This window comes from Phoca vitulina, unplaced genomic scaffold (assembly GCF_004348235.1).
Source record: "Phoca vitulina isolate PV1807 unplaced genomic scaffold, GSC_HSeal_1.0 scaffold6, whole genome shotgun sequence".
Taxonomy (NCBI): domain Eukaryota; kingdom Metazoa; phylum Chordata; class Mammalia; order Carnivora; family Phocidae; genus Phoca; species Phoca vitulina.
This window is the reverse complement of record NW_022589709.1, coordinates 39691319-39704703: the sequence shown is the minus strand read 5'-3', so window position 1 is coordinate 39704703 and position 13385 is coordinate 39691319. Positions and strand designations below refer to the sequence as shown.

The window sequence follows — 13385 nt, the reverse complement described above, 5'->3', positions numbered from 1 at the left end:
GAGGGGTATTAAAGAGGGCACGTTCTGCATGGAGCACTGGGTGTTATGCACAAACAATGAATCATGGAACACTACATCTAAAACTAATGATGTAATGTATGGTGATTAACATAACAATAAAAATATTTTTAAAAATATAGTTCCATTTTTCAAATTTAGGTCTTTAATCCATTTGGTAATTTATTTTTATGTTGTCAAGGGCCTTTTTTCCAACATCAACAATTGGGATACATACTGAATAGTTCATTTTTCACCCACTGATTTAAAATGCCATATTTATTAACTACTAAAAGTTTATATGGGCATTTTCAGTTTCTGGATTCCCTATTCTTGCCCACAGATTTGGTATCTTACTTATTACACATTTTTAAAACTGCACTTCACTAAGAAATATACTGCTAAGAAATTAAATGGGAATTTGCTAATATTAGAAAAAAATACCAACTAGAGATTGAAATAAAATGTTCACTTTAATATTTATCACACAATTGTTTACTTACACTTATCTGAAAATTATAAGAAGATAATTTGTGCATGTCACAATCATTACTACTCATATAAGAACTACACATAATCATTTATTCAACTATATCAGGATAACACACAAGGTTTTTGTTTGTTTTAGACTTCTTAGTTAAAAGGAAACACCAAATAAGGAAAATGAATTTCCAAAGATTAAGATATTAACAATACAAATAAAAATTATTTCTAAATGTCTTACATTTTGACGATATTGAATAATACTTACATACTCTTAGTTCCAAAAACCATAAATTATAACACGGGTCACTGTCAGGGTGAAAATATATTTTTTTAAAGCTTCTTTTAAAATATGCTATTATTATGCTTAACATCACTTGATTTATTCTTGGCACATGTGGCATCTGGGAAAGTAAAAATACATTTTGCCAATTTTATGTTATTGTGCAGGTACAAGAGAAAGAGCACAGTTTGGGAGGCAGACAGACCTGTGTTCAATTACCAGCTTTGTTCAAAGTTATGTTGTGTGAGGCTGGTCAATTACTTCTTGGCACTGGGGCCAGGATTAAACTAAATAATGCATATTTTAAAATGCATAGCATGGGCACTAAATGAATGATAGGTCCTTTCCCCAATTTATTCACACTGAAACAAAAGCAAAATATCACAGTCTTATGTTTTTGTACAACTTGAAAAACTGGAAAAAAAATTTGGGAATTTAAAAAAATTAACATGTTTTGAAAAATTATACTTTTAAGAAATAAAGAAAGCCTTCATCAGGTTTAAATATTTCTCAATAAAACTTAGTGCCTACTATACCCTGATTTTTTTTTTTAAGTCCTAAAGTATGATAAAATGGTCAATGGTTAAGGACTTTTGGTTTTGTTTTTTTTCTTTTTTGTGCTATTGATATAAAAATAATGGCTATATTTAAGGCTCATTAAGTGATTGTAGTTGCCCTGAACCAAATCTAAATTCTTGATGTTGTACTATCAATTGAAACAGACCAACTGCCTTGAATGAGATTTATTTGGTGGCAGGTGGCAGTATAGCTTGTCTGTCATTGAGGATGATTCTTATATACACAATCACAAACCCACCTTTCTCATGCTAAATACTTGGTGTTTGGAAGATCTAAGATTCCTGAAAATTAAATTTAAATTGTCACAAGGAATAGCCTACTTTAGACAGCAATGCTTCCATCGCTATTCTTGGATCTTTTGTCCCCTATCCTGACCACCTAACAAATCGTCTTTCCGATCTGACTGAAAAACCCCTCCTTCAGGAATCTTTTCCTAACCAAACTCCACATCCCTCCACTTATGTCCCTGATACTATTGTGTAATTTGTATTAGCTTCAACCTGCATATATTATTATTCATGTTTTGCCTTCTACTTCCAGCTAAGATGTAGTCTCTTTGACTTTTTAAGCTTCCACAGTGTTTAGCACAATACTGTGCATGTATATATGTATGGGACTGTGTGTATCCATGTGGTATGTGTGGGTGTGCATGTGTTGAATGAATAAAAGACTAAAGAACCTGGGTGGGTGGAGGGTGGGAACATTTCACAATTTTTCAGAAATCAAAGTTGCTAAACCTTCTTAATACTAAAAAAATCTGGTTTCCAAAGCTATCTCAGTTTGGTTTTGGACATGTCAATAATAAAAAGGCAGTGAAAAAACTGTTTAAAAAACCTTTATGAAATATTCCAAAAGGCTTTTTAATAAATTATAAAGAGCACCAAACCAAAATGTTTTACTAAATAGTGGGCAAACCTTTCCTATAACTTTATAAATGTAGACTTTTTTTCATTCAAGACAAAGAATACTGAACAGGAATAGGTGTTGTGAATCAGGATAAAAAAAGGCAATTCACTCTAAGTCAATATCTAATGCATATTTTGCAATTAATCTGAAAAGCCTTCTGTGGTACATACGTATGTTATGGTAAGTAAAAGAATGATTTCTATCAGGATTCATAGATCTCTATAGTTGTTCTGATACTATAAAATATGACACATACTGAAGCTGCTATTTAACAAGAAAAGTTTTGTTTATAATAGCTGTTAATATTAAAATAGGATATAATAAAAAATTATTTTCAATGTGTATATTTTCAAATTTGCCTGACAGTGTCCTTTTGAGAAATCTGACAATTTGTAATTAGATTACAGACATTTGAATTTCACTTTTATGATTGAAAATATTACACGCACATAACAGACAATGCTATTAGTAGCTTTTTACTGAAGCACTCTGCAAGTTATATTTAAAGCTTTGCAATAAACAAAATTCATTGTACTCTTTGTAAGTAAAATTACACAACATATAATGTACGCTATAATTACATTAAGAATAAATAAATGAAGCATAAAAATTCTGTGCCATAACAATGGACTGTTTTAGCTGTCATTTTAAATGTTAATTTATATGTTTGTATTGACTACTAATGTATTTTAAACTCAAGAACCTTTACCTTTAAATAAAATACTAAAAATATCAAGTTTGGAGTATAAACATAAAACTTTATGCCTCTTTTTCTAGGTCATCTAGGAAATAAAATAAGACAAATGGGAGGCAGGGACAGTTCTTTCTGTTACTGCAAAATGCCTCCTTGCTTTCGCATATAGTTCTATGTCATTTCTGGATGTTACAAGGTGACAAATATTATAAGATGACAGCTTGGCAAATTATAAGCTCATTTTATTGATTTCTTATTTGGAAGAAAGAAAAAATTTAAACAAAGAACCTCCTTTTTTGGCTTATTCTCAATCTTTTTTTCTCTAATAAAGCACTTCTTGAAATGCTCACTATTAATCACTTTAAACAACACAAAATGAATTGGATTAATTTATAGAACTAATCACAATAGGTTATCAGTATAGATACTAGGGTGAGGTCCTAGAATTTGTTACACGTAAGGCTAAACTTGCAAGAGATCGCATGGCAAAAGTGGAAACTTTGTGACATATCCCAGCTTTTGAAATATAGTTAGAAGCCAATCGAAAAAGCCTTTCAGCACCAAAGGTATTGAAGTGCCCAGGAAGCACCTTCTCTACCAGACCTCTGTCCACTAATTCTATCAGACGTTCACAGGTTCCAACATAGTCACTTATCCTGCTGTATGGGAGCCAGTCAATCAGTGATCCATCATACACGACATCTCCACTGAAGAGAATCTTCCGGTCTTTGTCATGTAAGCAAATACTGCCCCTGGAGTGACCAGGCATGTGCATAACAGTGAGCTGTCTGTCACCAAGGTTGATCACATCCCCTACAAATGGAAACAGAGCTTACAGATAAACATGTTGTATACTTGACTTCAATCATTTAAAGAATAAAAGAACATTAGTTGGTTTTAAAGAGGTCTGGAAGGATGACACTTCTTTCAATTTTATTTCAAAAACACAATGCTTCTTAATGATGAATTAAAAATAAGTTGCCTGTATTTCATTTCTATTGTTTGCTTGACCAGTGTTTGTCAAAGTGAGTTATGTGGAACACTATTTCTGTAGGTTGTTGTGATACATAAAAGAAAAGGAAGATTCTGTAGTCAAATAGTATTGGAAACCCTTTCTTCAAAGAAAATGAAGCACCTTTGTTCTACAGGGCTTCTGAGAGCTTTTTACTATGCTAATCTAGTGTAAATATACACAAGGGAGATATGGTTGTACCATTTCTCAAACTTATTTGACCACAAAACTTTTATATTTCAGTACATCCATGGTACAATGACACAATTCATGAATGCTGCTCTTTGAGGTATGAGTGCAAAATTGCTGTTTCACTGGATTTAAATCAGTACTAACTTAATCATCATAATTTAAAAGTCCCATATTGTTATCTTTAGTGAAAACACACACAGAGAAAAAAATTAAAGACATATAGTTAAAAAGTTAATAGGGGAATTAAAACAGTGTAATAATCATAATTTGTTAAACCTAAAAGACAATGAAAGCAGAAAAGAGGGATAAATAAGAAATAGACATAGAAACAAATAACAAAATGGCAGACCTAAATTCAACTACATCAATAATTACATTAAATGTTAATGGGATAAACATTCTAATCAAAGGCAGAGATTGTCAAAATAGATTTAAAAAGCAAGGTACAGGGATGCCTGGGTGGCTCAGTTGGTTAAGCGTCTGAATTCAGCTCAGATCATGATCTCAGGATCCTGGGATCGAGCCCTGTGTCAGGCTCCCTGCTCAGTGGGGAGTCTGATGCTCCATCTCCCGCCCCCTTTCCTCCCCCAACTCATGCACGCGTGCTCTCTCTCTCAAATAACCTCTTTAAAAATAATAATAATAATAAAAAGCAAGATATATATGCAGTCTATCAGAGAGGAACTGTAAGGTCAAAGACAAAAAGAGGTTGAAAAAGTTATACCATATAGAGATTAATAAGAGAACTAGAGTGGCTATATTAATAGTAGACAAAATAAGGACTATTGGTGAAGGGAAAAGAGGTACATTTTATTAGGATATACATTAAGTCAACACACTAAAAAATTATAAATGTGCTTGTACCTAAAAAAGAGACTAAAAATTCATGAAGTAAAAACTGACAGAACTGAAATAAGAATAAACAGTTCAGGGGCGCCTGGTTGGCACAGTTGGTTAAGCGCTGGACTCTTGATATCGGCTCAGGTCATGATCTCAGGGTCGTGGGATTGAGCCCCATGACAGGCTCCATCCTCAGCGTGGAGTCTGCTTAAGACTCTCTTTCCGTCTCCCTCTGCCCCTCCCCCGTGCTCATTCATGCTTTCTCTCAAATAAATATTTTTTAAAAAAGAATAAACAGTTAAACAATTATGCTTAGAGATTTAAATATTCCTCCCTGAATAATTCGTAAAACAAGTAGATAGAAAATCAGTAAGAATACAGAAGATGTGAACAATACTATCAACCAATTTGACCTAAGAGACATATATAATATGCTTTATCTTAAAACAGCATACATTCTTTTTAATTGCACTTGGAATATTCATCAGGCTATACATAAAGCAAGTCTCAGTAAATGTGAAAGGAATAAAATCATAAAAATATGTTCCTTGACTACAACATAATTAAATTAGAAATTAATAACAAAAATAAATATGGGAAATATCCAAATATACACAAAGTAAGCATCACAGTTCTACATAACTTATGGATCAAAGATGAAATCACAAAGGAGACTAGAAAATCTCTTGAACTGAATGAAAATAAAAATAAAATATACCAAAATCTATGGGATGCAGCTCATGCAGTGCTTAGAAAAAAATTTATTGCTTTAAATGCTTATTTATAAAGGGTTAACTGTTTAAAACCCAAGTTTCTAACCAAAGTTTTGATCTTAAGAAGTTAGGAAAAGGAGCAAATCAAATATAAGTAAGTGTTAAGGAATAAATAATAAAGGCCAGCACAGGAATAAATAAGAAACAAATATCATTAGGAAAAAAATCAAAGAAACCAATAGTTGGTTCATTGAAAAGAGCAACAAAATTGATATGCCACTGGCTAGACAAAGAAAAAAGTTAGAGAAAACACAAATTGCAAAAATCAGGAATGAAAGAAGGGATATCACTACAGACCCTAAGGAAATTAAAAGGAGTATAAGGGAATATTATGAATAACTTTAAGTAAACAAATTTGACAACTTAGTTGAAAAAGACAAATTCTTAGGAAGAGACAAATTACCTAAAGTGATTGAAGAAGAAATAGAAAATCTAAATAGACCTATATCAAGCAAAGAAATTGGTTAATAATTTAAATCTCCCCACAAAGAAAAGTCCAGGCTCAAAGATGGCTTCATTGGTCAATTCTGTCAGTCACTCAAGATAGGGAAAGAATCTAGACTTTCAGAATATAGATGAGGAGGGAAAGCTTTCAAATTCAATTGTAGACAAAGACAATGTAAAAAAAAGAAAACTACAAACCAATATTCCTAATGATAGTTGTCTCAAAATCATTATCAAAATATTGGCAAATTAAATACAGCAATTTATAAATAGGATAATGACCAAATGAGGTTTATCCCAGAAATGTAAATTCAGAATATATAAAGAATACTCACAACTCAATAATAAGAAAACAAAAATAAAAATTTTTAGAAAGGAGGAGAGATTTTAATAGAACCTTTAACAAAGAAGATATCTGAATAGCAAATAAGTACCTGAAAATATGCTCAACATCATTAGTTATTAGGGAGATGCAAATAAAACCACAATGAAATACCACTACACACTCATGAGAATGGCTAAAATAAAAAGAGATGGACAAAAACAAGTGTTGACAAAGATGTGGAGAAACTGGAACTCCTATTGCATGTAGGAGTGTAAAGCGGTATAACTACTTTGGAAAACAGGCACTTTCTTAAAAAATTAACATCTACTTACCATAAGATCCAGGGATTCCATTCCTAGGTATCTACCAAGGATAGTCATAAGGGGCCAGACTCCTTTACAAGATAATTGTTCCAGATTTAAAGTGCCTCTGGGGATCACAAACCCCATTTATGTCATTTATGTATGGTTGGCAGGTAAGGTAAAGAAATTATAGCTAGGTTGGTGTAATAATGGAGCTGTCAGAGACTGATGTTTTCATAAGTGTATAGAAAGGAGGGGAGGGAAGTTGAATCAAAAAAAAATCTGTGGATAATTGCCAATGCAGGGATAGAATCTTATAGATCATTGGTTATATCCAAGTGATATTCAAAGTATTTAGCAACAGATAAGTCAAAAGTGCCCACCTATCAAATAGATATCAACTGTAAGCAGTTGATAAGGCCATATGGCTAAATATCATTAGGTCTGCCATTACCCTGTGGCTTTATATGTGCCTCCCATATGCTTATAATGCTCACATATATAATTTCATCAAAACTTCTCTTACAAGAATCAGAATTGCCTATGAAATGTATCCATATATAAAAATATCATATATATAAATATATAATCACACACACACTTACCCACAATATCCTTCCAAGCCATCACCCTGACCCAGTTGTCATCAGATTCCAGCCATACTAAACTTCTCTTGGCTTCTAAATATCCTTTCCCATCTTGGTATACCCCATTTTTTAATTTCATTTTTAATTAAAGAAATATATGTATATATTTCAAATAAAATATTCCAAAAGGGCTTAAAATGTACGAAAAAGTTATTTGCCCCATTCTGACTCTATCTCCAATCCTGCTCCCAAGAATCAACCATTTTTTAACAATTTTTCTTCTGGTAGCTGCCTCTACTAGATATACACATCTCTAAATAATTTTTATATTTCATTTCTTGATTTACAAATTAGATATACTGTACTGATTTCATTCATGTATTACCATTTCTTGGTTTTTAAATTTTAGATGATACTGGTCGACTTTCACGATGAAATATAAGAAGTTTTAGCTCTCTTTACACTTCATTCTTCTCCTACTGGCACTACACATGTATATATTTCTCATCCTCTCATCCTCCAAAAGATTAATGATTTAACTGCTCCAGTGTGGAGCTCCTTACACCTGGCATAATGTCATTGTTGGAGTACCGTCTTTGCCATCATCCTGATGCTTCCTTTCAACTTTTTCTTGTATCTCATGTTTCCTGTATTCCATGTCTTCTTCTTGCTTTACTTCCTTATTTTGAAGGGAGTTAACAGGATAAAATTGCATCTTAGTAAGTTTCTAAGTAACAGCATGTGGGAAATATCTTTTTGAGAACTTCACTGTTAGTGAAATGGATGTAGAATTCTAAATTGGAAGTGAATTGTATTCAAATAAGACATAGTTCTTCTTTTCTGGCTCCAAAGCCATTATGATCTGTATAGATGACTTTTAAAAAAAGATTTATTTATTTATTTGAGACGGGGGTGGGGGGGAATGGCAGAGAGAAAAAGGGAGAGAGAATCCACAAGCAGACTCCCCACTGAGCTCGGAGCCCTACCTAGAGCTGATCCCAGGACCCTGAGATCATGACCTGAGCTGAAACCAAGAGTCAGACGCTTGACTAACAGAGCCACCCAGGTGCCCCTGTATAGATGACTTTTTAATTTAAATTTCTGGAAGCTTGATTCTAATATTCTGAAATTTTACAATAATGTGCCTTTGGTTGGGTGGGTTTTTATTCATGCTAGGAACTCTGTGGGCTCTCTCAGTCTAAAAATTTACATCCCTTAATTATGGGATATTTTCATGAATTATCTCTATTATGCTTTCTTTTCCTCCACTTTCTCTATTCTATCTGTGCTTCTTTTATTCCAGCGTTGAATTTTCCAAACTGGTTCTATTGGTTCTCTCCTAGTTTTCATTTTGCCTATCTGCTCTTTCTTTTAAGTTTTTCAACTTTATCTTCCAGTTCTACTAAGAAACTTCTACCATTTTAGGGGCGCCTGGGTGGCTCAGTCAGTTAAGTGACTATTTTAGCTCAGGTCATCTTCTAAGGGTGATGGGGTCAAGCCCCATGTTGAACCCCACATTGACCGCCATATGGGGCAGGCATGTGTCTGCTTCTCTCTCTCTCTTTCCCTCACCCTCTGCCCCTCCCCCGTTGCACATGCACTCTCTCTCTCTGAAATAAATCTTTAAAAAAAAAAACTTCTGCCATTTTAAATTCCAAGACTCGTGTGTGTGTGTGTGTGTGTGTGTGTGCACACGCGTGCGCATATACTGTTCTGTTGCTTATTTTTAAAGCATCCTATTGTCTCTTGGATATCTTGAATACAATAGCTTCTGTCATCCCCTGATACTATTAATGATAATCTTCAACCCTCAAATTAGTATTTAGTTTTAGTATTTGATCTCATGTTAGATGATTTTCTCAGATTTTTCATAATGCTTGGTTGCCCGTTTAAGAATGGGGGGTGAAAAGGCTGCTTGAAGCACATGCATAGGACTAGTGACCAAGGCTTCACTGTGGAGAGATCAAGCGAAAGATTGATTAGAGATCAGCATCTTAGTCTTTCCTCCAGGGCTGGATGCATTTCCCAGGTAAGATTCTTCCAATTTGCTACTTGGCGGGTAAAGACCTGGGTCTATCCTTCTTGGAAACTTGTAGGGAACATACACTCTATCTCTCTCTCTCTCTCTCTCACACATACACACACTTCTATTTTCCATACTGAATCCTGAGCTCAATAGTACTTAGCATCTTTCAATCAAGAAACTCCTCTGCTTTACCCACCCCCAGAGGACACACTAACCAGATGGGCATTCCAGAGTTTCAATAACCTCTTAAATGGCTTTCAACCAATTCTACTTATTTTAGTATTCTTTCCTTTGCCGCCACTAAGGTACCAGCTACTGCTAATTCCTGAGCCTTTTAAGGTTCCTGCAGTGCAGACTGGATTGGCTCTTGATTTCCCATTGCTGCCAGAAGATAAAACTGCTGACTCCGTTATGACATTTACTCTGCAGCATCTGAAATAGTTCAATATGGATTTACAGTTAAACAGACAAACCACGGTCCCTTTATAGTAGTCTTAGTCAGGTTTGGGATGGACTCAAGTTAGATGTGTTTTTCAACCTGCTACCTTTCTGGGTTCTATTTTTTGTTTTTAACCTCCCCAAATGATTTAAGTCTACCTGTCATAACTGTGATTATTTTGGTGACTCTAGGCAAATTGTTTAAACATATATAACAGGGGACAAAATGCCTGCACTTCATATCATTTGAATATTGTGAAAAACAAAGAGATGTATGCCCCATCAAGAAGGTACTATATTAACCTAAGCTTTATCTATCTTTTTATAGGAGGATACTATGTTACTATTAGTAGGGGGAGTTGTTTTTCCATCTAAGATGATACACTGGATGATGATCTCTCCTTGTCCCTCATTTACAAGTCAGCTTTTGGGTTAGTTATACCGTGCCCAGATTTATGCTTCCTCATGACAAGTGATCATCAGTTCACTAAATGAAATGTAATAAACTAATGACTTCAGTCTCCTTATGCTCTAACTAAAACAACGACCTCATGCTGTTTGGATATATGCTGTTCGTGTGTGTGTGTGTGTGTGTGTGTGTAACTGTATGAATTTTTCATATAAGTATTTTGTATCTCCTTCCAGGCATCTGGATTATGATAACAGCAAGTTAGCAGGCCACACCATTCAGAAGAGAAAGGAAATTAATATTCCTGAGAAAAGAGGAAATTAGATACTACTTGAGAGGTGAGGCATTCTGCTCCTAATGAAAAATACCTTTTGATTTAACACCCTATTCTCAGTTTTAAGTGTTTGGTAAATATTAAGCTTTTTTTCCCACACTTTCAAAGGCTTACAGGCCCCCTGCAGTTCCAAAATGCTATAATGTTACTACAATCAACTGAGATTTAGGAAACCTGGATTCTAGTCCTAGCTCTTTTCCAAACAGGATATGTGACCTCAGGCATGATATTCAGGCCTGCTTGGACTCTTCACCTATAAAACAGTAATTCTTAGCATTTTTTCACCATTGATTTCCTATTGCTGGCACAGGAGCAAAAGTAAATAAATCAGAAGTAATTTATTCATTCAGACAAATTAATACATTTTAAATACTAATGTAAACATTTTTTGGTCTCAGTGCTACAATTAATTTACTCTGAACACCCATCAACTGCATGGAAATCCTACCTCTAAAAAGTATCAATTTTACCAAGAAATACAAGAAATACTGTAAATGTACTTTTCTTTCATTTCAAATTGTCAAATAATGACTCCCACCTAACCAGTCTTTCTTTTAATCTTTAGATTTAAAATTTTAATGAAAAGACTTTTTCAGTGGGGTGTGAGGTACAGAATCTTGCTTTCTATTTTTTTTCTATTTCAAGTGATCAAGATCTCATCTGTATGATAAACTGATTATTGTGAAATATTTCATTATTTGTCATATTGGTCAGTCATAAAGTAGCCTTATTGTGCAACAGGATATTTCTACCTCTTGGAGTAACGTTTTAATAAATAAAATTGGGAATTGAAATGGTTTCAAGATAAAAATATGAGAAGGGGGTTTCATATCCTACTCAGAATTAGCATAATATATTTCTGGGGTAGGATTTATGATCTGCATGCTTTGATCTATTTTGTCTTGGTTCAAATCCTAGCTTTTGTCATTATCTTGCTTTGTGGTCAGCCACCTCACTTCAAACGTGTTGTGAAGATAAAATGAAATCAACAAAAGTATTCTAAAAAAGAAAAGGAAATTAATATACAAATATTGCTATTGTGGCTAATTAGCTCAATTATTTAAGTGCCTGCTGGGGTTGCGAGGGCTATTTTATTTTATTCCATTAGTTTCTCTCTGATCCCCATCCTGTCTTTTACAAAGGCACAGGCCCAAGGCTATCCATGCATTAGTCCACGTACTTCACCATCACCGGAAATAACCTCCTTATTAATTTTTTTCAGGCCTTGCTTTAAGCCAGACCGTATATTGTCATAATGTAAGACTCACATACTCTACTTTTTATGTTCGCCATCAAGCTTTTCTCTAATGAGGCTACATCAAGAACAGAAACCTATATGGAGATTAGGATGCACGAGCAGATTGGAACCACTGCTCTCTAATGGCTTTCTAAACCTACAGGTGGGAACTGCTCATACCCAGCAGTGACCACTGACATAGCGGATGAAGTCAGCCGGCCTCAAAAGCACAGAGCATGTCATGAACTCTCTGTGAGGAGTCATTCCTTAAAAGTCTTTTCGCTAGAAAAGCGTCTGGAAATCAGACAGGTGTTCGGGAAAAGAATGGGGAATCCCTAGTCACAAGCCTCTGTAGTGTTACTACTGTATCTTACACAGGAAACTGACTAGGAGGTGAGGCCGGCTTTAATTCCAGTACTTGGCGTTGCCACACGGTGCCAGAACTGGCCTTGGCTCCGATCGAGTGGGCTTCTACTCGGGGAAGGGAGAAACAGTAGTGGTGTTTCTGCGATGTGACAAAACAGGCCAGCTTATAGCCACGCACGTCTGCAACATGCATCCCTCGAACAGTTTTTCCCAATCCCCTCCCTTAATGACAGAGCGCGTGCCCGCGAGGGCCCATTACCATCCTGCAGGATGAGGGTGGGCTGTACCGCCTGCACTCGGAACTGCCTGGCCCTCCAGCCGGGGCTGGGCGCCCGCACCACCTCGCTGTCAGACAGCCAGGTCACGGTCTCAAAGTTGTCCCCGCGAGCCAGTGCCTCGGCCTCGGCATGATGCACGGCCACCCGGTCGAACTGGTAGAGGCCTCCGGAGTGGTCGAAGTGCACGTGGGTGGCCACGGCCAGCAGTGGCCGGCACGCCGCGTCCTCTTTGGCCCCGTGATCCTGCAAGAGACCGGAGGAGTACAGGTACTCTGGGAGGCTGCGCAGCCCCAGGCCGGTATCTATCACCACATCTTGCTCGGAACCGCGCACCAGCCATATGTTGGCGCGGTTGCCCGACTCATAGAAGCGTTCCTGAATCCAGAAGATGCCGTCGCCCAGGGACTTGTGGGCGTACCACTCGAGCGCGGACATGCTGGGCAGAGGTGCGGTCGAGCGGAGTGGGTGTAGGCGTGTGTGCCTCCGGCAGGCAGTCCAGACGCTAGGCGCTGCGGCGGTGTGGAGCGGTCAGCCCGCAGCCAGGGAGGAGGCGCAGAGCGAAGAGAGGGCGGGGGATCCGGGAGACGCGAGGGCGGGGGGGGAGAACTAGGAGGAAGGACGCGCCGAGACGCGGCCTGGAGAGTCTGTCCGCATCCTCCAGCCAAGTCCGCAAAGAGCAGAGGTTGCTCTGCCCGCACCTAGGCGCTGGAGTAGTCGCAGCTTCAGTAGCTGCAGCACAAGGGGGCGTTAACGCAGGGGCACCGCAGCACACTGGAGACCCAGAAGGAGACACTTTCTTCACCCCGGGGATCTAACTGCAGAGGCAAGAAGCAAGGCAGGGGAGGTGCCGGGTCCTCCCACCCACTGCGCGCTGGGAAGC

At 36.8% G+C, this 13385-nt stretch overlaps 2 protein-coding genes across 4 annotated transcripts in view; one reads left to right on the top strand and one right to left on the bottom strand.

Annotated features, from left to right (window-relative positions):
- Positions 1 to 13385, top strand: part of POLR3G (RNA polymerase III subunit G) — a 96034-nt gene that overhangs the window by 40287 nt on the left and 42362 nt on the right. For 2 of the 3 annotated variants that reach the window (XM_032404019.1, XM_032404014.1), the window contains exon 2: positions 10527 to 10628. The gene's annotated coding sequence lies outside the window, so the exon portion shown is untranslated. Of the gene's footprint in view, positions 1 to 9090; positions 10629 to 13385 lie in introns of those variants that run through there. The other variant, XM_032404016.1, reaches the window with a different exon arrangement.
- On the bottom strand, positions 1816 to 13377 carry MBLAC2 (metallo-beta-lactamase domain containing 2). The gene is made up of 2 exons (XM_032404013.1): positions 12487 to 13377; positions 1816 to 3755 (listed from the first exon to the last, which is right to left on the bottom strand). Exons 1-2 carry the CDS (start codon positions 12938 to 12940, stop codon positions 3370 to 3372), a joined length of 840 nt encoding a protein of 279 aa, XP_032259904.1. The 5' UTR covers positions 12941 to 13377; the 3' UTR covers positions 1816 to 3369.